General features: G+C 42.2%; 1 protein-coding gene across 1 annotated transcript; it reads right to left on the bottom strand.

Moving 5' to 3' along the window:
• Positions 1-5,872: 5,872 nt before the first annotated feature.
• LOC110528750 (homeobox protein GBX-2-like) lies at positions 5,873-9,738 on the bottom strand. The gene is made up of 2 exons (XM_036951829.1): positions 8,691-9,738; positions 5,873-7,250 (listed from the first exon to the last, which is right to left on the bottom strand). The coding sequence occupies exons 1-2, from the start codon at positions 9,202-9,204 to the stop codon at positions 6,739-6,741; spliced, it is 1,026 nt and encodes a 341-aa protein (XP_036807724.1). The 5' UTR covers positions 9,205-9,738; the 3' UTR covers positions 5,873-6,738.
• Positions 9,739-24,137: the final 14,399 nt, after the last annotated feature.

The raw sequence follows: 24,137 nt of genomic DNA, 5'->3' as shown, positions 1-24,137 counted from the left end.
GTGAGAAAAAGAGCAGCCAGGGGAGGGAGGGGGGGGGGGGGGGCAGAGAGGAAGGGTAGGGAGGGGAGGGAGGGGGGGCAGAGTGGTTACTCTGTAAACAGTAATGCTGTGGGGAACAGAGAGGAAGGGGAGGGAGGGGGGGGCAGAGTGGTTACTCTGTAAACAGTAATGTTGTGGGGAACAGAGAGGAAGGGGAGGGAGGGGGGGCAGAGTGGTTACTCTGTAAACAGTAATGGTGTGGGGGGGCAGAGTGGTTACTCTGTAAACAGTAATGTTGTGGGGGGCAGAGAGGAAGGGGAGGGTGGGAGGGCAGAGTGGTTACTCTGTAAACAGTAATGTTGTGGGGGGCAGAGAGGAAGGGGAGGGTGGGAGGGCAGAGTGGTTACTCTGTAAACAGTAATGTTGTGGGGGGGCAGAGTGGTTACTCTGTAAACAGTAATGTTGTGGGGGGGGCAGAGTGGTTACTCTGTAAACAGTAATGTTGTGGGGGACAGAGTGGTTACTCTGTAAACAGTAATGTTGTGGGGGGGGCAGAGTGGTTACTCTGTAAACAGTAATGTTGTGGGGGACAGAGTGGTTACTCTGTAAACAGTAATGTTGTGGGGGGGGCAGAGTGGTTACTCTGTAAACAGTAATGTTGTGGGGGACAGAGTGGTTACTCTGTAAACAGTAATCTTGTGTGGGACAGATAATGTGTGCATATACATAATTACATTTGTAATGTCTTTATTCTTTTGGAACTTGTTTACTGAACTAATGTTTACTGAACTTTTATTGTTTATTTCACTTTTGTTTATCTACTCCACTTGCTTTGGCAATGTTAACACATGTTTCCCATACCTTTAAAGCACTTGCATTGAATTGAGGGAGGAAAGAGATGGGGGGTAGAGTGGTTTCTCAGTAAAAGGTAATGCTGTGGGGGAGAGATGGGGGGGCTCTCCAGATGACTGGGGTTCTATTGGATATCAGTTTCCTCATATTTAAATACTTTCAAATGCCCATTTAGCAGTTTACTAAGTAACGGCTCCGGAAGTACATTTCAAAGGGCAAGTCAATGTAAAGCGCTGCATTCGGTCCCAATCCAGGCATTGTGTTGTTGGGAATCAGTATGAACTCAGTGTTTATTGTTATGGCCTCAACGAGAGGATAGACACACACACGGTGCACCAGATGAGTCGGACGGTGTCGTAGAGCAGAGGACTGGGTAGCACAGACCGCTCTGCTCCGAGAGACACAACTATTAGGAATGCAAGGGGAGTGGCCGAATGAGGCGTGAACAGTAGCTAGGTGCCGTGATGGTGTGAGCCTGATGCAGCGCGATCCAGAGGACAGATAGCTACAGGGGACCTGGCCAAGGAAACCTTCCAGCAGACTGAACAGTAGCTAGGTATCTGACTGTGTCCCTGTTTGGTTATGACATTTGTCTCCATGGTGAACCATACCGACAGGGCATACTATGGATATAGAGACCGTATAAATGACTAATGCTTTACTCTGGGTTAAGGTTGTCAGTTTCTTCAATAAACTTATCAATTCATGAATTCAATTTAAATATAATTCAGGAAATGCGCAATGAATAAAAATAAAAAAATGTTTTCAATTATTGTGTGGAATTGCAATTAATCTGCTGGATAGACTGAATTTGTTTTGGAATTGTCTCAACCCCAATTCAATCTGAAATGATGTTCAATAAATATATTTTCATCCTCAACACACAATTTCCATAGATATCTAACTCTGAAAATAATTAAGAAATAAATCAATTAAAATAATTACTTGAAAACGACGTAGCCTATACACACGTCTTTTTCTCGGTGAAATGGAAATGATCGAATATTATTTTCCCAATAGTTATTTTCATGGTATTTTTTGCTAAAAGTGGTGGACAAATTAGGACAATATAATAATTATATTTCATGCCTGAACCTGAAATAACCAACTTAATGTAAAATGCTGAATCTACAAAGCTATTTTCATTTGCATTTGAAATGACTTCAGTGTGGATTAAATCTTCCCGCAAAACGTAGTTTTAGTGTTTTAATGAAGTCCCTCTTCTGAAAGAACACGTTCTCCAAGCAAATAGTTGATTATTTCTCAATAATAATAATAAACTATTATGCAGTAAAAAAACATGTTTTTAATTTAGATACAAATTAGATGATCACTCTAAAGATTCCTGTGGAATGTTAAAGTTGCATAAAAAAGATGTAGGAACACGTTCATAAATGTGGATGTGAATGATGTGTTTTCTGACTCTTGCAAATGAAGAATTTAAGTTATTCTGAACATTTACTATATAATGGATTTGATTGAGATGGTAACAATTTATAAAAGAAAATGTATTTGTCCTTAGCAAAGTCAAACCTCTTCAGTGAGACTATTTGCATTGAGGTACATTAAATATTGTTGCAACAATTACTGGTAATCATTGTATAATTAAATCATGAGATGACCTGTATCTTTCTGTTGATATTAGTAGTGTATTAGTTCCTGTATCTTTCTGTTGATATTAGTAGTGTATTTGCTATATGTTGGCCTGCACCTACAGTATGAAAGAGATACTGAAGGTGTAACGGCAGATGTCCTCTTCGTCTGAAGAGGAGTAAGGATCGGACCAAGATGCAGCGTGGTAAGTGTTCCTGACGATTTATTAAAAACGAACTGAACACTGAAATACAAAACAATAAACGATGTGATGAAAACCGAAAACCGAAACAGTACCATGTGGCGACAAACACTCACACGGAAACAAACACCCACAAACCAACAGTGAAACACAGGCTACCTAAGTATGATTCTCAATCAGAGACAAATAATGACACCTGCCTCTGATTGAGAACCATACTAGGCTGAACACAAGAACCAAGATAGAAAAACAAACAGACTGCCCACCCCAACTCACGCCCTGACCATACTAAATAAAGACAAAACAAAGGAAATAAAGGTCAGAACGTGACAGAAGGAGGGAGAGAGTGTAATGTTTACTGTACATTTTTTATTGTTTATTTCACTTTTGTTTATTATCTATTTCACTTGCTTTGGCAATGTAAACCTAACTTTCCCATACCAATAAAGCCCTTAAATTGAATTGGGGGAGAGAGAGAGAGAGATGTGTGTGTAGCTTGGTGTATGTGGGGTTTATAGAGTATTCATTTCCAGTAACAGCATTCTCAAGCCAGAGCCTATTAGGTCACGAGAGTCTCATGGCTCGCTTTCCATCAGAATTAATCATTGGGGGTTCATTTGAAGCTTCGACAAGTTGCTGTTAATTTAGTGCAGGGGGGACATGCTAGAGTGAAAAGCGGAGGTCCCAACCAATCCCCCTGGGCCTCATTTATCAGCCAACCGCGACGGCCCGGCTTGATTACAATTTGCAAAAAAATTCATTAGAGTTAGCGGGGCAATTGTCAGATCTCTCCCTCTCACCTCGATACTCATATCGCTTTCTCTGTCAAACATCCTCCTCAAGTAGGCTACACAAATTGCTGTGTGTGTTCTTTCAATACAATCTAATCTAGCAAATCTGTATTTGAGTAATTGTGTAATGGACATATTTTGTTGTAAGTATCCAGTAATCAAATGCCTGAGTGGATCTCTGTCGGGGTGTGCACGAGTTTGTGTGGAATAGAAGACAACATACAGACACACACACACTCCTCTAGAGCGGGTCATGAGAGCTCATCTTGTAGCCAGGCCTGTCAGTGATGCTCAGCCAGAGCGCGAGCTGCCGCAATAAATCTGAGTTTCACAGTAATTCACTCTTTCTGCTACTATGACGAGTTGGGATTTCAGTTTAATATTCAAAAAATGTGCTTGGGGAATTTACAACGATGAATCAGTAGGGAAAATACATTTTACGTGGGTTGAATAGAGGCGAGTGTAAACGTTAAGATTTGGATAGGCGGTAGGCCTCATAATACAAGATCAATTCCATAAATTGCCTGTTTTTATGTCAGGATCCATAGCCGATTTCCTCTAGTTTATTTTGAAGATATAACAGCGTTATTTGTGCGTTATCATGGCGTGCGAATTACAAACGATGACTGACATCAAAATATTGTTCAGGTGCGTGACGTGCGCGCCGCACGTCTGGGTTAAATGATGCGCGTGACGATAATAGCGTTGTTGTTGCCGGGGGGGAATAGCGCGCTGTCTAAATGCTGCCAGAGAGACGGAGAGGGGCTACACGACAGAACGATCGTTAAACTACTGCAACAACATCTTGGAGGATGCTTTAGCTGTGAAAGAATGATGGTTGTCTTATTTGAGGACACTTGTGGGCTTAATCAATACTCATTGGAATAGAGGGTTTTACTTGTGTCATTTATATACAGTAGGTCTAGTAGACAATATTATTTAACTCCAAATGTGTTTGTTAAAAACGGTTTTTTTTTTTTACAAATTGCTTTTTAGAACATTGTAAAAAAAAAAGTTATTTATTTAAATAATATATTTGTCCTAAAATGTGTAGCCTAGCCTATTTAATATCCAACCTATTTCAAGAAAGGCGAATTATAATAACCAATATTGTTTTAAATTCGTTTATATAACACCGATAAATACATTATCAGAATGGATTATTTTATAATTTAGCCTAGTGACGTTTGAAACGGTTTAATATGTTTAGGGTAGGCTATAGACCTACTGTGGTAGCGCTGACAGATGGAGCTTAACGCAGGCTATTCATGTGCGGAACATGACAGAGACCAACAAGATGTCCTTAGAGATCACAAGGGGAAAGTCCTGCAAGTAGGCCTGCGTTGTATTTTAGTCGCCAATCTTATCAAAATACATTTATGAAATTGTCCACTTCAATAGATGTAAATATTAAATGGCAAAGCAATTGGCGCGCTGGGAGGCTTACAAGTCACCTCTTTGTCCCGGTAAATGAGGCGCTCTGGGCCCGGGGCAAGGTGAGGCCGAAAATCAAGGCTGACACCAGGCCGCGACCTTCTTAAACAGCCGTGCTCGTGACGTTTCACTCGGATGGGAATTGGTGTTCCTCACAGCCTTGGAGGAACCTTGGAGTTTCATTCACCCTGGCTGATGGGACCCACCCCCTGTCATAACACGAGATTGCGTCGCCGAGCGAGATCTTCTTACATATTTATTGTTGGCATGCATCAGGTTGATTTACTCCAACATACGCGACGAGGTTGGCCTTAATTCCAGAGGGTGGCTGGAGCAGAGGGGCAGAGCTGTAAAACTGTCACCTCCCTGGCTGACTGCATGGCTCTACTGTCGGAGAGATAAACAGTTGGTCCTGCCTCTGCATTACCTGTGAACCTCACAGTTGCTCCTGCCTCTGCATTACCTGTAAACCTCACAGTTGCTCCTGCCTCTGCATTACCTGTAAACCTCACAGTTGCTCCTGCCTCTGCATTACCTGTAAACCTCACAGTTGCTCCTGCCTCAGGAATATCTGCACAACTCACAGTTGGTGCAGGAAAAATTATATAATTCTGAAAGTCATTAATTATAATAGTATAATGACATGGTTATTGCAAGTAATAGTCTTAATAATAATAGTATAAATTGTGTTGTAAATGAAATCTAAACGAAATCGTGTCGTTAATCACCCTTAATTCAAAGATAAAATACAAACGCATTTATCTTCCAATTATCTTCCTTAGTGGATTGTGAAAATAATATTTGTCACTTGCAGACAACAAATTGAATAATCCCAAATGAACATTTGATATATTGGTGAAAATAATAATCAACCAAGGAATTCAAATATCATGATCAACTCGAAGCCCAGCACTCAAGAAAGCGCCTGTAAACCCGCGCATGCGTAATTTCGCTAAAGATTTCAAATTCAAATAGAATTGCACAAAAATGGAATGACAATAAACAAACTGACAAATTGTTGACAATTGCTAATGGTTCATCTTTAATGCACACTTTATTATTTACTCAATAAGTAATGTAATGTTAGTTACTTTTTGCACAATATTAAATAAATTAGCAGCGTGCTCCTTGACTGTTGAAAAAGTCACAATGAAGAAAAATCATTCAAGCAACCATGGAATGAAACAATGGAAACAAACTCAAACTGAGAACAGAAGTAGGATGGTTTTACAGGGCCACTCTTTGCTTTTTGGAGGAGATGATTGATGGTTGAGATGTCTGAGCATATTTGTAGGCTATGTGTACAATATGTGTACTGGTTTGGGGGGATAAAATTAGAAATGATAAAAGTGCTCCTTTTGGGACAAAGCTGTTCATTCTGATCTGATTTGCGCCTGCTGCAAAAACAACAATAATACAAGCAAGGTCCTTCAGAATCGGCAGCACAAACCTCAAAGAAAATCTAACAGACGTAAAAGTAGGTTATCTTTTTAATCAACATCTCGGAAATGTACAATTGGATGTATTGTTGTCTTGTTGTAATGTCCTCAATTTGGTCCCATGGCGGTTATAGTTATGGCCCATCTCGGTATTTACACTAGTAACCAAGGTGATACATGTCACCATTTCGAGTTTTTTTGTCTTGGTATTTAATCAGTTTACCATCAGTGGATCGATTCAGCAGTAATGCAGAGGAAAAGCAATGTACCATCAATTCATTTGCTCTCCTCTGTCTTACAAAGATTTACAAAGACTCACCAAAGGATAAACTTGGTTTGTGATTATCAATAGTCCAATTCCAAAATAACGTGTGTGCTGTTTTTCTGTTTTTAAACAGTGTTATTAACTTAATCTGTATTTCGTCCATCGGTTTAACATAAAGAAATGTTATGGTCTGGCTTGCTCTAACTGTTGGTGCTGACTCCTTATTGCAAACCGGCTGACGTGCACGGGGATAGGCACCACGATTTTAGGGTTCCTAGAGGGCTCGCCGGTTTTGGAATTGACGTTACCAGCCTTTACGCGCTTCCACTTGGCCCTCCGGTTCTGGAACCAGATCTTGACTTGAACTTCGCTGAGTTTCAAGGCATGCGCAATCTGAGAGCGTTCCGTTAAAGACAGGTATTTCTTACAATGGAACTCCTTCTCCAGTTCCAAGAGCTGCTCGCTCGTGAACGCCGTTCTCCGCCGCCGGTTCTTACCGGTAGACGTGGTGCTGCCAGTGCCGTTGGACCCGTGGACGCCCTCATCCACGTTACCCTCCCCATCATCTTTCTGACACATCGAGTTACCCGTCATGTTGTCGTCGGAGCTGTAGTCTAAATCGCTGTCCATTGAGAAGCTCTCATCTCTTCTATTGCATTCGTCCTCTTTCGGGTCTTCTTTGCCGTGGGTTCTGGCTGTGTGGGTAAGGAAATAGAACAGGTTAGTTTAGGTTATATTGACCTCAAAATAGAAAAGTAAATGACAATGTGTAACCTATAATGGACTGATATGCAACAGTTTATGAGTTTATATAATGGATAACCGCAATTATACTTTAAAAAAAATATTTTGCTTTAAAAAAACAAGCAACTTTTCTTCTACATTTGATTCATCACTAACGTTGTGTGTATTGTATCAACATTTCGTTTCATGAGTAAAAACCCACGAGTAGACTTTACATATTGTGTTACAGGAAAACAATAGCCTATTATATTATGGAGCAAATTAGGAACAAATTATATTATGTCTCTGGGCGTATTTAAGTGAAGTGAAAGTTATTTTAGTAAACATATATTTAAGTAAATATTTATCGAATTAGGCCCATCGGCTGTATCATGACACATATCATGTATGAAATAGGCCTCGCGCTTACTATAATTCCATTCATTTTAGAGACAAAATCAATTGATTTATATTATACAATATCTTAAACGCACTTCCGGAGTTAAAGCGTTTCTTACATGTATTTCATAATACATACAGACCCTCATATAAATGACTCGGTCGACGTTGAATTCCGATCACAAAGTGTTTCTTACATGTATATCATAATACATACAGACCCTCATTTAAATGACTCCGTCGGCTTTGAATTCTGATCGCAGTTTTATAGACATTCAAATACTGCAGGCGCTTTCCCATCCTTCAATTAAAATAGGCTAATTTAGTCATTTAGTTTGCCCCCAGGCACTATTCATTGAAAAGCCTGAAATAAACGTATTTGATATGCGGATATCATGTCAAGCTTCTCACGACAAAATATGTAAGCGTCCATGTAAAGAATTTGTTTAAAAAAAAAAAGAAGACATTTTTCACTCAGGGGCAACTGCCACTTTCTCTCACTATACTTTAATCGTTGTCATTTGATGTGAAATGCACAGGATATAGCCTACGCCAACACTGAGGGAGTAGAACTTTTAAGTTATCCTCAAATGGTACTTGGGTCCTTTTTTTGTACATTGATGACGTAGGTCTATTGATAATATTGGTCCGTTAGCTAATAGGCCTAATAGCATAATTAATGAGATAAAGTTTAGAGATCGAATTACTTCTTATAAGGAACCTCGCAAATGTGCACTATTATTTATTTATTTTTACAATAGGCCTAATAAATACGAGTATTCGCTTTGAACTTCTCTTTTACAACTTACAAATAATATCTCATTTATCCAAGAACATTAGGTTACATTTTAGTCATTTAGCAGACGCTCTTGTTCAGAGTGACTTACAGTTAGTGCATCCAAGCACAAGACAGCCACACATCCCAAACACAGACTAACGTTTCCTCAATAGAACCTTACGTCAAGTAAACAACCCTGTCCAGCAGAGTCCAGACAAAACAGAGTTTACTGTACCTGTGGATGACTGCAATGGCTCTGAGTCGTGGTAGGAGGGGAGCGTTGCGGACTCCTTTCCTAGAAATGTCTTTCCGTCATCCCCATCCAAACGAATGTCCTGAGATTTATTGAAGGCGGCGTGGAGAGACTGCGAGCCGAACTTCCTCGCCGCCTCCTGGTGCTGCTGTGAAGCCGAGAACCCTCCAGGCAGGCTGGCCATCAGGGTGGAGGTGAGCGCCATGCCCTGAGCCAGGCTAGAGCAGAAAGAGTTCTGGAGGCTGGGGATCTGGTGGTGCGGATGGGTAGCCGAGAGCCCCTGCTGCAGGGCGGACTGGGGTAGGGCAGGGGGCGGCGGAGGGTGCGGTGGGAGCACCACTGACCGGTACGGCATGAACATGGGGTAACCGGTGTAGACGAAGTGTCCCGGGCTGGGCTGAGGGGGACCGCCGATCAGAGAGTCGATACTGAAGGCAGTGGTGCTTCCCAGTGGGCGCTGCATCATCATAAACGAAGGGCTGAACGCTGCACTCATATGATCTGATGGAAGGAATGTCAATCAAGGAAATGTTACTGGAGAAATGGAAGGGAGCGATGACACCTGCAGTCTTCCTTGGGTTCGGAAGTCACCAACTTCACAACGTTGTTATTCGACAGACAACCGACCTTAGAAATGTCGACGTTTTGGTAATCCCGTGATTATTTGTTCGTTTCTCGCGATTAAATAAAACCATTCCATCAACATTGCAGATGGTCGACACACGATACTGGAGAGTGGAGATGTGTCCAGATCAACAGAATTAGCAGTCAATTTGGAGCCGTGGTGGTTTCCGAATATAGCAGAACTCATGTGGCCCCTTTTGGTTTACCTTGCGCTCCGATAGCGGGAGCCAAAGCCCATTCCAAGTGCCAATCAATATCCTCGAGTTGTAGCTGACGTTCTGACCATTTGACAACAACAATCTTATATTCGATGATACTCGGTTTCCGCACGTCTGTCTAACTCACTCTAGAGAGTAGAGTGATGCTACTCCGTTCTACAACATCCAGATGTTAAGCATGGAGTTTAAATTACGCTCCCTCTGTTTGATCGGCTCTTCCACTCGCAAGGACCACCCTCTCATCGCACTCTCGCATTTCATTGGTCGCTGTTAAACTGTTGGGCTAGCCTAGCTGTCATTCGTCACATAGACCTGTGAGGGCTGTCTTCGGTCTGGGTCTAGGAAATAAATGCCAATTATGTGGATTTGTAAAGCGTAGGCTATACACATCCTAAGGGACCATAATGCAAATTGGAATTAGCTAGGCTACACATGCAATATGCACGCACACATATTGACTACAACTGTCTTCCTTACATTAAATGTATAAAACATAAAAATAACTATTTGTACTGAATAGGGTTGCAAAATTATGTGAACTGTCAATAAATTCCCTGGTTTTCCCAAAGTCCAGGTTGGAGGAAATAAGTAGGAAATTCGGAATCTTCCAACCAGGATTTTTGGAAAACCAGGAAAGCTATTGAAAGTTAACGGACTTTTGCCACCCTAGTACTGAATGTGTGTGTGTGTGTATGTGTCTGTTGTTGCTTTGTGTGTGTTGATAAAAAAAATCCTGTTCCACCTTTTCAGAATGACGAAAAGACTGTTCCCTGATATTATGTCCTCTTGTACCTAAAGGAAGCTTAGATCAAACAGTGGAAGGTCCCCATTCACTACCGACCAGGCTACCAATGGGCCTTCAGATGAAGTGAGAGCTGGAGAGGAGATGGAGGTTAGAAGGAGAGATGGTGTGGAGATGGAGAGAGGGAGGAGAGATGAAGATATGGAGGTTAGATATAAAGATGGAGGGTAGATATAGAGATGGAGGGTAGATATAGAGATGGAGGGTAGATATAGAGATGGAGGGTAGATATAGAGATGGAGGGTAGATATAGAGAGGGAGGGTAGATATAGAGAGGGAGGGTAGATATAGAGATGGAGGTTAGATATAGAGATGGAGGGTAGATATAGAGATGGAGGGTAGATATAGAGAGGGAGGGTAGATATAGAGAGGGAGGGTAGATATAGAGATGGAGGTTAGATATAGAGATGGAGGGTAGATATAGAGATGGAGGGTAGATATAGAGAGGGGGGTAGATATGGAGATGGAGGGTTAGATGGAGTGATGGAGGGTAGATGGAGTGATGGAGGGTAGATGGAGAGATGGAGGTTGGATATAGAGATGGAGGTTAGATATAGAGATGGAGGTTAGAGTGATGGAGGGTAGATGGAAATATGGAGGGTAGATGGAGTGATGGAGGGTAGATGGAGTGATGGAGGGTAGATGGAGAGATGGAGGTTGGATATAGAGATGGAGGTTGGATATAGAGATGGAGGTTAGATATAGAGATGGAGGTTAGAGTGATGGAGGGTAGATGGAGAGATGGAGGGTAGATATAGAGATGGAGGTTAGATATGGAGGTTAGATGGAGTGATGGAGGTTAGATATACAGATGGAGGTTAAAGATGGAGGTTAGATATAGAGATGGAGGGTAGATATAGAGATGGAGGTTAGATATTGAGGTTAGATATAGATATGGAGGTTAAATATAGAGATGGAGGTTAGATGGAGTGATGGAGGTTAGATATAGAGATGGAGGGTAGATATAGAGATGGAGTGATGGAGGGTAGATGAAATATGGAAGGTAGATGGAGAGATGGAGGGTAGATGGAGAGGAAGATGGTCAGATGGAGGGTAGATGAGTGATGGAGGGTAGATGGAGAGGAAGATGGAGAGATGGAGGGTAGATGAGAGATGGAGGGTAGATGAAAAATGGAGGGTAGAGGAGAGATGGTTAAATGGAGGGTAATGGAGAGAGAGAGAGGAATATGGAAAGATGGAGGGGAGATGGAGAGATTGATGGTATATGGAGAGAAGGAGGGTAGATGGAGAGATGGAGGGTAGATAAAGACATGGAGGGTAGATGGAGAGATGATGGAGAGATGGTTAGATGGAGGGTAGATGGAGAGATGGAGAGATGGAGGGTAGATGGAGAGATAGTTAGATGGAGGGTAGATGGAGAGATGGAGGGTGGATGAAAAGATGGAAATGAGATGGAGGGGAGATGGAGTGATGGAGGGTTGATGGAGAGATGAAGGGTAGATGGAGAGATGGTTAAATGGAGGGTAGATGAGAGATGGAGAGGAAGATGGACAGATGAAGAGATGGAGGGTAGATGGAAATATTGAGGGTAGATGGAGAGATGATGAGGAGATGGAGGTTAGATGGGGAGATGGAGGGGAGATGAGGAGATGGAGGGTAGATGGAGACATGGAGGGTAGATGAGGAGATGGAAGTTAGGTGAGGGTAGATGGAATGATGGAGGGTAGATGAAAAGATGGAGATGGAAGTTAGATGCAGGAGAGATGGAGGGTTGATGGAGGGTAGATGTAGTGATGAAGGGTTGATGGAGGATGATGGAGAGATGGTTAGATGGAGGATAGATGAAGAAAAGAAGGGTAGATGGTTAGATGGAAGGTAGATGGAGAGAAAGATGGAGAGATGGAGATGGAGGGTAGATGGAGAGATGGAGGGTAGATGGAGAGATGGAGGGTAGATGGAGAGATGGAGGGTAGATGGAGAGATGTAGGGTAGATGGTTAGATGGAGAGCTGGAGGGTTAGATGGAGAGATGGAGGGCAGATGGAGAGATGACTAGCTGGAGAGCTGGAGGGTAGATGGAGAGATGCAAGAGATGGAGAGATGCAAGGTAGATGGAGAGATGGAGGGTTAGATGGAGGGTAGATGGAGAGATGGAGAGTAGATTGAGAAATGGAGGGTAGAAGGAGAGGAAATGGAGAGATGACTAGATGGAGAGCCTTCCATGACACCCTTTTTGGTTCCAGGTAGAACCGTTTGTGGAAAGGGTTCTTCAAATGGTTATCTTATGGAGACAGCTGAATAATCATTTTAGATTGATAGCACTTGTTGTTTTCTAAGAGTGTACTCACAACCTCTAGTGTGTTGATACAGCTGGAATTAAATGAGTTGAATCAACATCAGGAGAATATATTTAGGAAGCTGAAAGGACGTTGCTGATAGAAATGTTATGTATAGAGTTGCCGTGAGTCCTTATTCTCCATAAGAGAGAATCATACTGTATCGGCTCTACAGTAATGTATTTCTATCGGAACGTTGGTTAATATTGCCCTTACTGAACAAACCCCAGCAACTCCGGCTGGCTAAGCTTTATAATACATGTATAATAATACATATGCCATTTAGCAGAGGCTTTTATCCAAAGCCACTTACAGTTGTAAGTGCATATACATTTTGGTAAGCTTTGATCCATCTAGTAGAATGAGAGCACTGTGAGTGATTTGTGATGTTTAGTGACTGTATAATGTACCAGGTTAATAACATGCATGGACAAACCTCTGCTTGATGTGAGACCTTCGTATGGTGCCGTCCCATCTCTTGTCGCTGCCATAGTTCATTCACTGCTGCTAGCTTCCTATCCAGATATTGTTTGTGCATTTGAATAACAGTCTTGATACGAGTCAGTAGCCACAGTGCCTATTGATGTTCATGATGACCAATAAATGTCCCTCATATGAATAACTCAAGTCACTGCTGTGCAAAAGGCAGCCTCTCATAGCGCCACCATACTTTACTATTAGGTGAGCTGTCAGTTAATATTGGGGGGGTGGGTGCTCCCCCCCTAACCGCTAAACCCGCCTAAATCCAGATCCACTCCTTGAGCCAATCCAAGGGAATGTGTGGGAGCCCAGGCTCCCTCCAGCCCCAGCCCCAACCCCCCAGCCCAGGGTCCCCCAGCCGCAACCCCCCCCAGCCCAGGTTCCCCCCAGCCCTAATGCACCAGCCCAGGTTCCCCTCAGCCCCAAACCCCCAGCCCAGGGTCCCCCAGCCGCAACCCCCCCAGCCCAGGTTCCCCCCAGCCGCAACGCCCCAGCCCAGGGTCCCCTCAGCCCCAACGCCCCAGCCCAGGCTCCCCCAAGCCCCATCCCCCCAGCCCAGGTTCCCCCTATCCCAACCCCCCAGCCCAGGTTCCCCCTAGCCCCAACCCTCGAGCCCAGGCTACCCCCACTCCAATCATGTAGCCCAGGCTCCCCTACTCCAACCCTGTAGCCCAGGCTCCCCCCACTCCAACCTTGTAGCCCAGGCTCCCCCTACCCCAACCCCCCAGCCCAGGGTCCACCCAGCCCTAACCCCCCAGCCCAGGGTCCACCCAGCCCTAACCCCCCAGCCCAGGCTCCCCACTACACCAATTCCCCCAATCCTCGGCTCCAGCTCCGACCCCTCACCCCCAGCTCTCATCTACTCCCACCCCCTTCTCCCTCCAGGGTCATAAGGACACCATCTCATTAAAGGCTGCCTGATCCACAACTGCAATGCAGACATTAAATAGCAGTATTTTTCAATTAGGGCTGACAAATTCAATCAAAATTCCATAGATTAGGATGAAATGAGGCATGGGTCATTTACAAGGGAATTTAATTGCACAGCCATTAGACAATAGTACAGCAGTCACTGTCTCATTATCAATCATGTGGGGACATCAATAGTAAAGGGTTGTAAAGGGGGGGGGGGGCGGGGGGAGGGAAGGAGAGGAGAGGGAGATAGAAGTGTGTGTGTCACTGTGTGTGTGTTTGTGTGTGTGTGGACCATGTGTTTGACCGTGTGTGTGTACACCGTGTTTGTGTGTGCGTGCGCTCTCACTAATACACTGCAGTGCCACCGCTGCAGAACAGCTACTAAACATCCCTCTTTTATACTTATAAATTATCCAGTTTAATTAACAACATGGATTATGATTGGAATATGATTTAATTAAACCTTTCCTGCATGCTAGTGATCACCATCATCCATTATACTGGGGACAGGGGAGTATAACTGCAGACTAAATGAAGCTGAGGCTTGTTAAGGAGCTGCTTACTGCTAGGACTTAGAACAATAACATCAGACTGCTACCACTTCCACAACGCATAGAAGGAAATAATACTTCTGAACTGGGATACAATCAAACAGTGTATTAATCACAACGATGCCAAGAATGGCCCCTACCCTAGCATTTATCTGTTATCAAACGGAGCATTCGCCGTGAGCCTACACTGATATGTGGATTTAAGTGGAGGGGGTGTGGTGGGTAAAGCAATTACAAAGGTGTTTTGACTGAAGGCTGCAGTTGGAGGGAGGGAGAAGGAGAAAAATTGGATTTGAAAATGTTGCCTCCAGCGTTCGACCATTCAACATTATTTAGTTGGAGTGTCTCGGTCGGGCTCAACCTTTTCAGAAAGATCTAAATGTCAGCTATAATTTATTCTGCTCAGTTCAGATTTCTTTGTGAAAACACATATCTTGTTGTTTGCCTTACTTTTCGATTAGACTCCATTACTAGGACTGAAAAAAGTATGGAAAAGCACCAAACTCACCTCCCAGATTGAGTTTCCATTCACGTCCCCCCCAATCCAAAATCAATGAACATTTAGAGTTGCCATAGGATTTTTGATTATTAAAGCTTAAACGAATCCAATTGATTTACCTTTAATAAGTCTGTCCCCGATGATGACCAATCAAACAGAAGGAAGCCTGGTCCACAATGGCGACTTTGACTAGAGCAGAACCTGGCATCCGTTCCAAATCGCACCCCTTTCCCTATTTAGGGCTCAGAGCGCTCTGGACAACAGTAGTGGAGTATAAAAGGGTGCTATTTGGGATGTACACAGGAAGGAGCCTGTCTTCAGCCAAATCTCCAGAAACACAACAGCCTAGCTATTGATCCTGTAGCCATTCCTCTTCTTTCTCTTTAGGCTCATCACATCATCCATTCTAGTAGCGATCAATGCCCCCAGAGAGGAGAGATTTAAACTATTCTGACATTCTCTTGTGGCCTTTGTGCATAATCTTTTACCCCACCGCTATTCAATTACTTCAAATCAAAGTTTATTGGTCGTGTACACAGTTTAGCAGGTGTTATAGCAGATGCAGTGACATGCTTATGTTACTAGCTCCTAACAACCCACTGTGCACAGACGTCAACTCAATGTCTATTCCACGTTGGTTCAACATCATTTCATTAAAACGACGTGGAAGCAACATTGATTCAACCAGTGTGTGCCCAGTCGGAATGTAAGAAAAAAAAAGTGAAATCAAGAAATCTAGAACGGCGGAACAAATCTGATTAACAGCCCAAATAGCCCTGCAGTAATCAGATGCAATGCGTACTGTAGGCCCTATGTAGCTACACGGGGACAATTTAGACACAATCAACTACCAATGATACGTACAACAGTAGAGATACAGTACCAGTCAAAAGTTTGGACACACCTACTCATTCCAGGGTTTGTCTTTATTTTTTACTATTTTCTACCTTGTAGAATAATAGTGAAGACATCAAAACTATGAAATAAAACACATGGAATCATGTAGTAACCAAAAAAGTGTTAAACAAATCAAAATATATTTTATATTTGAGATTCTTCAAAGTTGTCACCCTTTGTTGCCTTAATGACAGCTCTTGGCATGGTGTGGAGTTGCCATAGGATTTCTGGTCTGGTGTGGTAAAACCAAACAACTGACAGAGTTGGCAGTGAGACTGACAGGGCAGTGAGACTGACAGGGCAGTGAGACTGACAAGGCAGTGAGACTGACACGGCAGTGAGACTGACACGGTTCAATTCCTCTTGGGGAGATTGGCTGAAGCATCAGTGATCAGCACCTTTAGGGGCAGCTTGATCTTATAGCCCAGTGGTTCCCAAACTTTTAATAGTCCCGTACCCCTTCAAACATTCAACCTCCAGCTGCGTACCCCCTCTAGCACCAGGGTCAGCGTGCTCTCAAATGTTGTTTTTTGCCATCATTGTAAGCCTGCCACACACACACACAATACATTTAGTAAACATAAGAATGAGTGTGAGTTTTTGTCACAACTCGGATCAAGGGAAGTGACAAAGAGCTCTTATCGAACCAGGGCACAAATAATAATATAATAATATTTAGCCATCTTACATGTAAAACCTTATTTGTTCATAGAAAATTGTGAATAACTCACCACAGGTTAATGAGAAGGGTGTGCTTGAAAGGATGCACATAACTCTGCAATGTTGGGTTGTATTGGAGAGAGACTCAGTCTTAAATAATTTTCCACACACAGTCTGTGCCTGTATTTAGTTTTCATGCTAGTGAGGGCCGGGAATCCACTCTCACATAAGTATGTGATTGCAAAGGGCATCAGTCTTAACAGTGCGATTTTCCAAGGCAGGATACTCTGAGCGCAGCCCAATCCATAAATATGACGGTGGCTTCTGATTAAAATTTTCACAGAACCGCTTGTTGCAATTTCAATGAGGCTCTCATGTTCAGATATTGTTAAGTGGACTGGAGGCAGGGCATGAAAGGGATAACAAATACAGTTGTTTGTATCATCCATTTCGGTAAAGTACTCGCGTAATTGAGTACCCAACTCATTCAGGTGATTCGCTATGTCACATTTGACATTGTCCGTAAGCTTGACTTCATTTGCACACAATAAATCATACAATGATGGAAAGACCTGTGTGTTGTCTCTGTTAATGCAGACAGAGAAGAGCTCCAACTTCTTAATCACAGCCTCAATTTTGTCCCGCACATTAGTTATAGTTGCGGAGAGTCCCTGTAATCCTAGATTCAGATCATTCAGGTGAGAAAGAACATCACCCAGGTAGGCCAGTCGTGTGATAAACCCGTCATGATGCAAGCGGTCAGACAAGTGAAAATTATGGTCAGTGAAGAAAACTTTAAGCTTGTCTCTCAATTCAAAAAACGTGTCAATACTTTGCCCCTTGAAAACCAGCGCACTTCTGTATGTTGTAAAAGCGTTCCATGGTCGCTGCCCATATTATTGCATAGTGCAGAAAATACACGAGTTCAGAGGCCTTGCTTTAACAAAGTGAACCATTTTCACTGTAGTGTCAAAAACATATTTCAAGCTGTCAGGCATTCCCTTGGCAGGAAGAGCCTCTTAGTGGATGCTGCAGTGTACACAAGTGGCATCGGGAGCAACTGCTTGCACGCGAGTTACCACTCCACTATGTCTCCCTGTCATGGCTTTTTCTCCATCAGTACAGATACCAACACATCTTGACCACCAAAGTCCATTTGATGTCACAAAACTGTCCAGTAATTTAAAAATATCGAAAGTCGTCTTAATTCTTGCTCAAAAAACTCCTGTGGCTTATTTTTCAAATGGGCATGTTTTGTTTCTAAATGTCTGCGCAAGAGTGAAGGTTTCATCAAGTTGTGAGATAGTACTTTTGCACATATAACACACCGTGGCTGAGGAAAGGCACTACTCCCAATATAAGTGAACCCCAAATCAATGTATTGTAGTTCTCATCATATTTGCGCCTCTTCGATGGTCCAACGTCCCTGTCTGTTGTTCGGTGTTTTCCCGGGTAAGGGGGCAGTAGCTCTTCGGGTGCATCAGATCCACAACTGTCAGTGTCCATGCTAGCTGGGCTAACAACAAATGTAGAATTACTGATGCTAGCATTGGATGTGCTAGTGGAAGCAGACCAACTTGTTGTTGACAGGTGCAGGTGTAGTACTGCTGGTAGTAACAGTACTGAGAGAGTAACGGTTAATGTGATTGGATGTTCATTATTAAACTAGGCTACCTGTATTTGACATTGTGTTATTTCATTTTTGGTAGTGAAACGAGGCTACTCAGGTGAGAAAAAAACCTCACCCAAATGTATAGCCCCGTTGGAAAATATAAATGGACTGTTTGAAAATGTGAAGATTTCATTAAAAAAAAAAAACATTCCTCCCGGGTGGCGCAGTGGTTAAGGGCTGTGCCATCAGAGACTCTGGGTTCGCCTAGCGTCGTCCGGGTTAAGGAGGGTTCGGCCGGTAGGGATAACCTTGTCTCATCGCGCACCAGCGACTCCTGTGGCGGGCCGGGCGCAGTGCGCGCTAACCAAGGTTGCCAGGTGCACGGTGTTTCCTCCGACACATTGGTGCGGCTGGCTTCCGGGTTGGATGCGTGCTGTGTTAAGAAGCAGTGCGGCTTGGTTGGGTTGTGTATCGGAGGACGCATGACTTTCAACCTTCGACTCTCCCGAGCCCGTACGGAAGTTGTAGCGATGAGACAAGATAGTAGCTACTAAAACAATTGGATACCACGAAATTGGGGAGAAAAAGGGCTAAAAATAAATATATATATATACAGTGGGGCAAAAAAGTATTTAGTCAGCCACCAATTGTGCACGTTCTCCCACTTAAAAAGATGAGAGAGGCCTGTAATTTTCATCATAGGTACACTTCAAATATGACAGACAAAATGAGGGGGAAAAAATCCAGAAAATCACATTGTGGGATTTTTAATGAATTTATTTGCAAATTATGGTGGAAAATAAGTATTTGGTCAATAACAAAAGTTTGTCTCAATACTTTGTTATATACCCTTTGTTGGCAATGACAGAGGTCAAAAGTTTTCTGTACGTTTTCACAAGGTTTTCACACACTGTTGCTGGTATTTTGGCCCATTCCTTCATGCAGATCTTCTCTAGAGCAGTGATGTTTTGGGGCTGTTGCTGGGCAACACGGACTTTCAACTCCCTCCAAAGATTTTCTATGGGGTTGAGATCTGGAGACTGGCTAGGCCACTCCAGGACCTTGAAATGCTTCTTACGAAGCCACTCCTTCGTTGCCCGGGCGGTGTGTTTGGGATCATTGTCATGCTGAAAGACCCAGCCACGTTTCATCTTCAATGCCCTTGCTGATGGAAGGAGGTTTTCACTCAAAATCTCAAGATACATGGCCCCATTCATTCTTTCCTTTACACAGATCAGTCATCCTGGTCCCTTTGCAGAAAAACAGCCCCAAAGCATGATGTTTCCACCCCCATGATTCACAGTAGGTATGGTGTTCTTTGGATGCAACTCAGCATTCTTTGTCCTCCAAACACGACGAGTTGAGTTTTTACCAAAAAGTTATATTTTGGTTTCATCTGACCATATGACATTCTCCCAATCTTCTTCTGGATCATCCAAATGCTCTCTAGCAAACTTCAGACGGGCCTGGACATGTACTGGCTTAAGCAGGGGGACACGTCTGGCACTGCAGGATTTGAGTCCCTGGCGGCGTAGTGTGTTACTGATGGTGGGCTTTGTTACTTTGGTCCCAGCTCTCTGCAGGTCATTCACTAGGTCCCCCCGTGTGGTTCTGGGATTTTTGCTCATTGTTCTTGTGATAATTTTGACCCCACGGGGTGAGATCTTGCGTGGAGCCCCAGATCGAGGGAGATTATCAGTGGTCTTGTATGTCTAAAATTTCCTGCTCCCACAGTTGATTTCTTCAAACCAAGCTGCTTACCTATTGCAGATTCAGTCTTCCCAGCCTGGTGCAGGTCTACAATTTTGTTTCTGGTGTCCTTTGACAGCTCTTTGGTCTTGGCCATAGTGGAGTTTGGAGTGTGACTGTTTGAGGTTGTGGACAGGTGTCTTTTATACTGATAACAAGTTCAAACAGGTGCCATTATTACAGGTAACGAGTGGAGGACAGAGGAGCCTCTTAAAGAAGAAGTTACAGGTCTGTGAGAGCCAGAAATCTTGCTTGTTTGTAGGTGACCAAATACTTATTTTCCACCATAATTTGCAAATAAATTCATTCATTCATTCATTCTCATTTTGTCTGTCATAGTTGAAGTGTACCTATGATGAAAATTACAGGCCTCTCTCATCTTTTAAGTGGGAGAACTTGCACAATTGGTGGCTGACTAAATACTTTTTTGCCCCACTGTATATATATACATTCTGGGGTACGGCATTGCGCGTACCCCTGTTAGGGAAAACTTGTTCTGGCCAAATGAACCACAGGAGATGGTCCTCCAGGATGACTCCAGACTCAGAATCACAACAACACACAGACATTATGTGCATATCTCAGCACAGAATCACAACAACACACAGACATTATGTACATATCTCAGCACAGAATCACAACAACACACAGACATTATGTACATATCTCAGCACAGAATCACAACAACACACAGACATTATATACATATCTCAGCACAGAATCACAACAACACACAGACATTATGTACATATCTCAGCACAGAATCACAACAACACACAGACATTATGTACATATCTCAGCACAGAATCACAACAACACACAGACATTATATACATATCTCAGCACAGAATCACAACAACACACAGACATTATGTACATATCTCAGCACAGAATCACAACAACACACAGACATTATGTACATATCTCAGCACAGAATCACAACAACACACAGACATTATGTACATATCTCAGCACAGAATCACAACAACACACAGACATTATGTACATATCTCAGCACAGAATCACAACAACACACAGACATTATGTACATATCTCAGCACAGAATCACAACAACACACAGACATTATGTACATATCTCAGCACAGAATCACAACAACACACAGACATTATGTACATATCTCAGCACAGAATCACAACAACACACAGACATTATGTACATATCTCAGCACAGAATCACAACAACACACAGACATTATGTACATATCTCAGCACAGAATCACAACAACACACAGACATTATGTACATATCTCAGCACAGAATCACAACAACACACAGACATTATGTACATATCTCAGCACAGAATCACAACAACACACAGACATTATATACATATCTCAGCACAGAATCACAACAACACACAGACATTATGTACACATCTCAGCACAGAATCACAACAACACACAGACATTATGTACATATCTCAGCACAGAATCACAACAACACACAGACATTATGTACATATCTCAGCACAGAATCACAACAACACACAGACATTATGTACATATCTCAGCACAGAATCACAACAACACACAGACATTATGTACATATCTCAGCACAGAATCACAACAACACACAGACATTATATACATATCTCAGCACAGAATCACAACAACACACAGACATTATGTACACATCTCAGCACAGAATCACAACAACACACAGACATTATGTACACATCTCAGCACAGAATCACAACAACACACAGACATTATATACATATCTCAGCACAGAATCACAACAACACACAGACATTATGTACATATCTCAGCACAGAATCACAACAACACACAGACATTATGTACATATCTCAGCACAGAATCACAACAACACACAGACATTATGTACACATCTCAGCACAGAATCACAACAACACACAGACATGATATACATATCTCAGCACAGAATCACAACAACACACAGACATTATGTACATATCTCAGCACAGAATCACAACAACACACAGACATTATATACATATCTCAGCACAGAATCACAACAACACACAGACATTATGTACATATCTCAGCACAGAATCACAACAACACACAGACATTATATACATATCTCAGCACAGAATCACAACAACACACAGACATTATGTACATATCTCAGCACAGAATCACAACAACACACAGACATTATATCCATATCTCAGCACAGAATCACAACAACACACAGACATTATATCCATATCTCAGCACAGAATCACAACAACACACAGACATTATATCCATATCTCAGCACAGAATCACAACAACACACAGACATTATATCCATATCTCAGCACAGAATCACAACAACACACAGACATTATGTACATATCTCAGCACAGTAGAAAAACAACACACAGACATTATATACATATCTCAGCACAGAATCACAACAACACACAGACATTATGTACATATCTCAGCACAGAATCACAACAACACACAGACATTATGTACATATCTCAGCACAGAATCACAACAACACACAGACATTATGTACATATCTCAGCACAGAATCACAACAACACACAGACATTATGTACATATCTCAGCACAGAATCACAACAACACACAGACATTATATACATATCTCAGCACAGAATCACAACAACACACAGACATTATGTACACATCTCAGCACAGAATCACAACAACACACAGACATTATGTACATATCTCAGCACAGAATCACAACAACACACAGACATTATGTACATATCTCAGCACAGAATCACAACAACACACAGACATTATGTACATATCTCAGCACAGAATCACAACAACACACAGACATTATGTACATATCTCAGCACAGAATCACAACAACACACAGACATTATATACATATCTCAGCACAGAATCACAACAACACACAGACATTATGTACACATCTCAGCACAGAATCACAACAACACACAGACATTATGTACACATCTCAGCACAGAATCACAACAACACACAGACATTATATACATATCTCAGCACAGAATCACAACAACACACAGACATTATGTACATATCTCAGCACAGAATCACAACAACACACAGACATTATATACATATCTCAGCACAGAATCACAACAACACACAGACATTATGTACATATCTCAGCACAGAATCACAACAACACACAGACATTATATACATATCTCAGCACAGAATCACAACAACACACAGACATTATGTACATATCTCAGCACAGAATCACAACAACACACAGACATTATATCCATATCTCAGCACAGAATCACAACAACACACAGACATTATATCCATATCTCAGCACAGAATCACAACAACACACAGACATTATATCAATATCTCAGCACAGAATCACAACAACACACAGACATTATATCCATATCTCAGCACAGAATCACAACAACACACAGACATTATGTACATATCTCAGCACAGTAGAACAACAACACACAGACATTATATACATATCTCAGCACAGAATCACAACAACACACAGACATTATGTACATATCTCAGCACAGAATCACAACAACACACAGACATTATGTACATATCTCAGCACAGAATCACAACAACACACAGACATTATATACATATCTCAGCACAGAATCACAACAACACACAGACATTATGTACATATCTCAGCACAGAATCACAACAACACACAGACATTATGTACATATCTCAGCACAGAATCACAACAACACACAGACATTATATCCATATCTCAGCACAGAATCACAACAACACACAGACATTATATCCATATCTCAGCACAGAATCACAACAACACACAGACATTATATCCATATCTCAGCACAGAATCACAACAACACACAGACATTATATCCATATCTCAGCACAGAATCACAACAACACACAGACATTATGTACATATCTCAGCACAGTAGAACAACAACACACAGACATTATATACATATCTCAGCACAGAATCACAACAACACACAGACATTATGTACATATCTCAGCACAGAATCACAACAACACACAGACATTATATACATATCTCAGCACAGAATCACAACAACACACAGACATTATATACATATCTCAGCACAGAATCACAACAACACACAGACATTATGTACATATCTCAGCACAGAATCACAACA

This window comes from Oncorhynchus mykiss, chromosome 18 (genome assembly GCF_013265735.2).
Source record: "Oncorhynchus mykiss isolate Arlee chromosome 18, USDA_OmykA_1.1, whole genome shotgun sequence".
NCBI classification, from domain to species: domain Eukaryota; kingdom Metazoa; phylum Chordata; class Actinopteri; order Salmoniformes; family Salmonidae; genus Oncorhynchus; species Oncorhynchus mykiss.
This window is presented reverse-complemented; position numbering and strand designations above follow the sequence as displayed.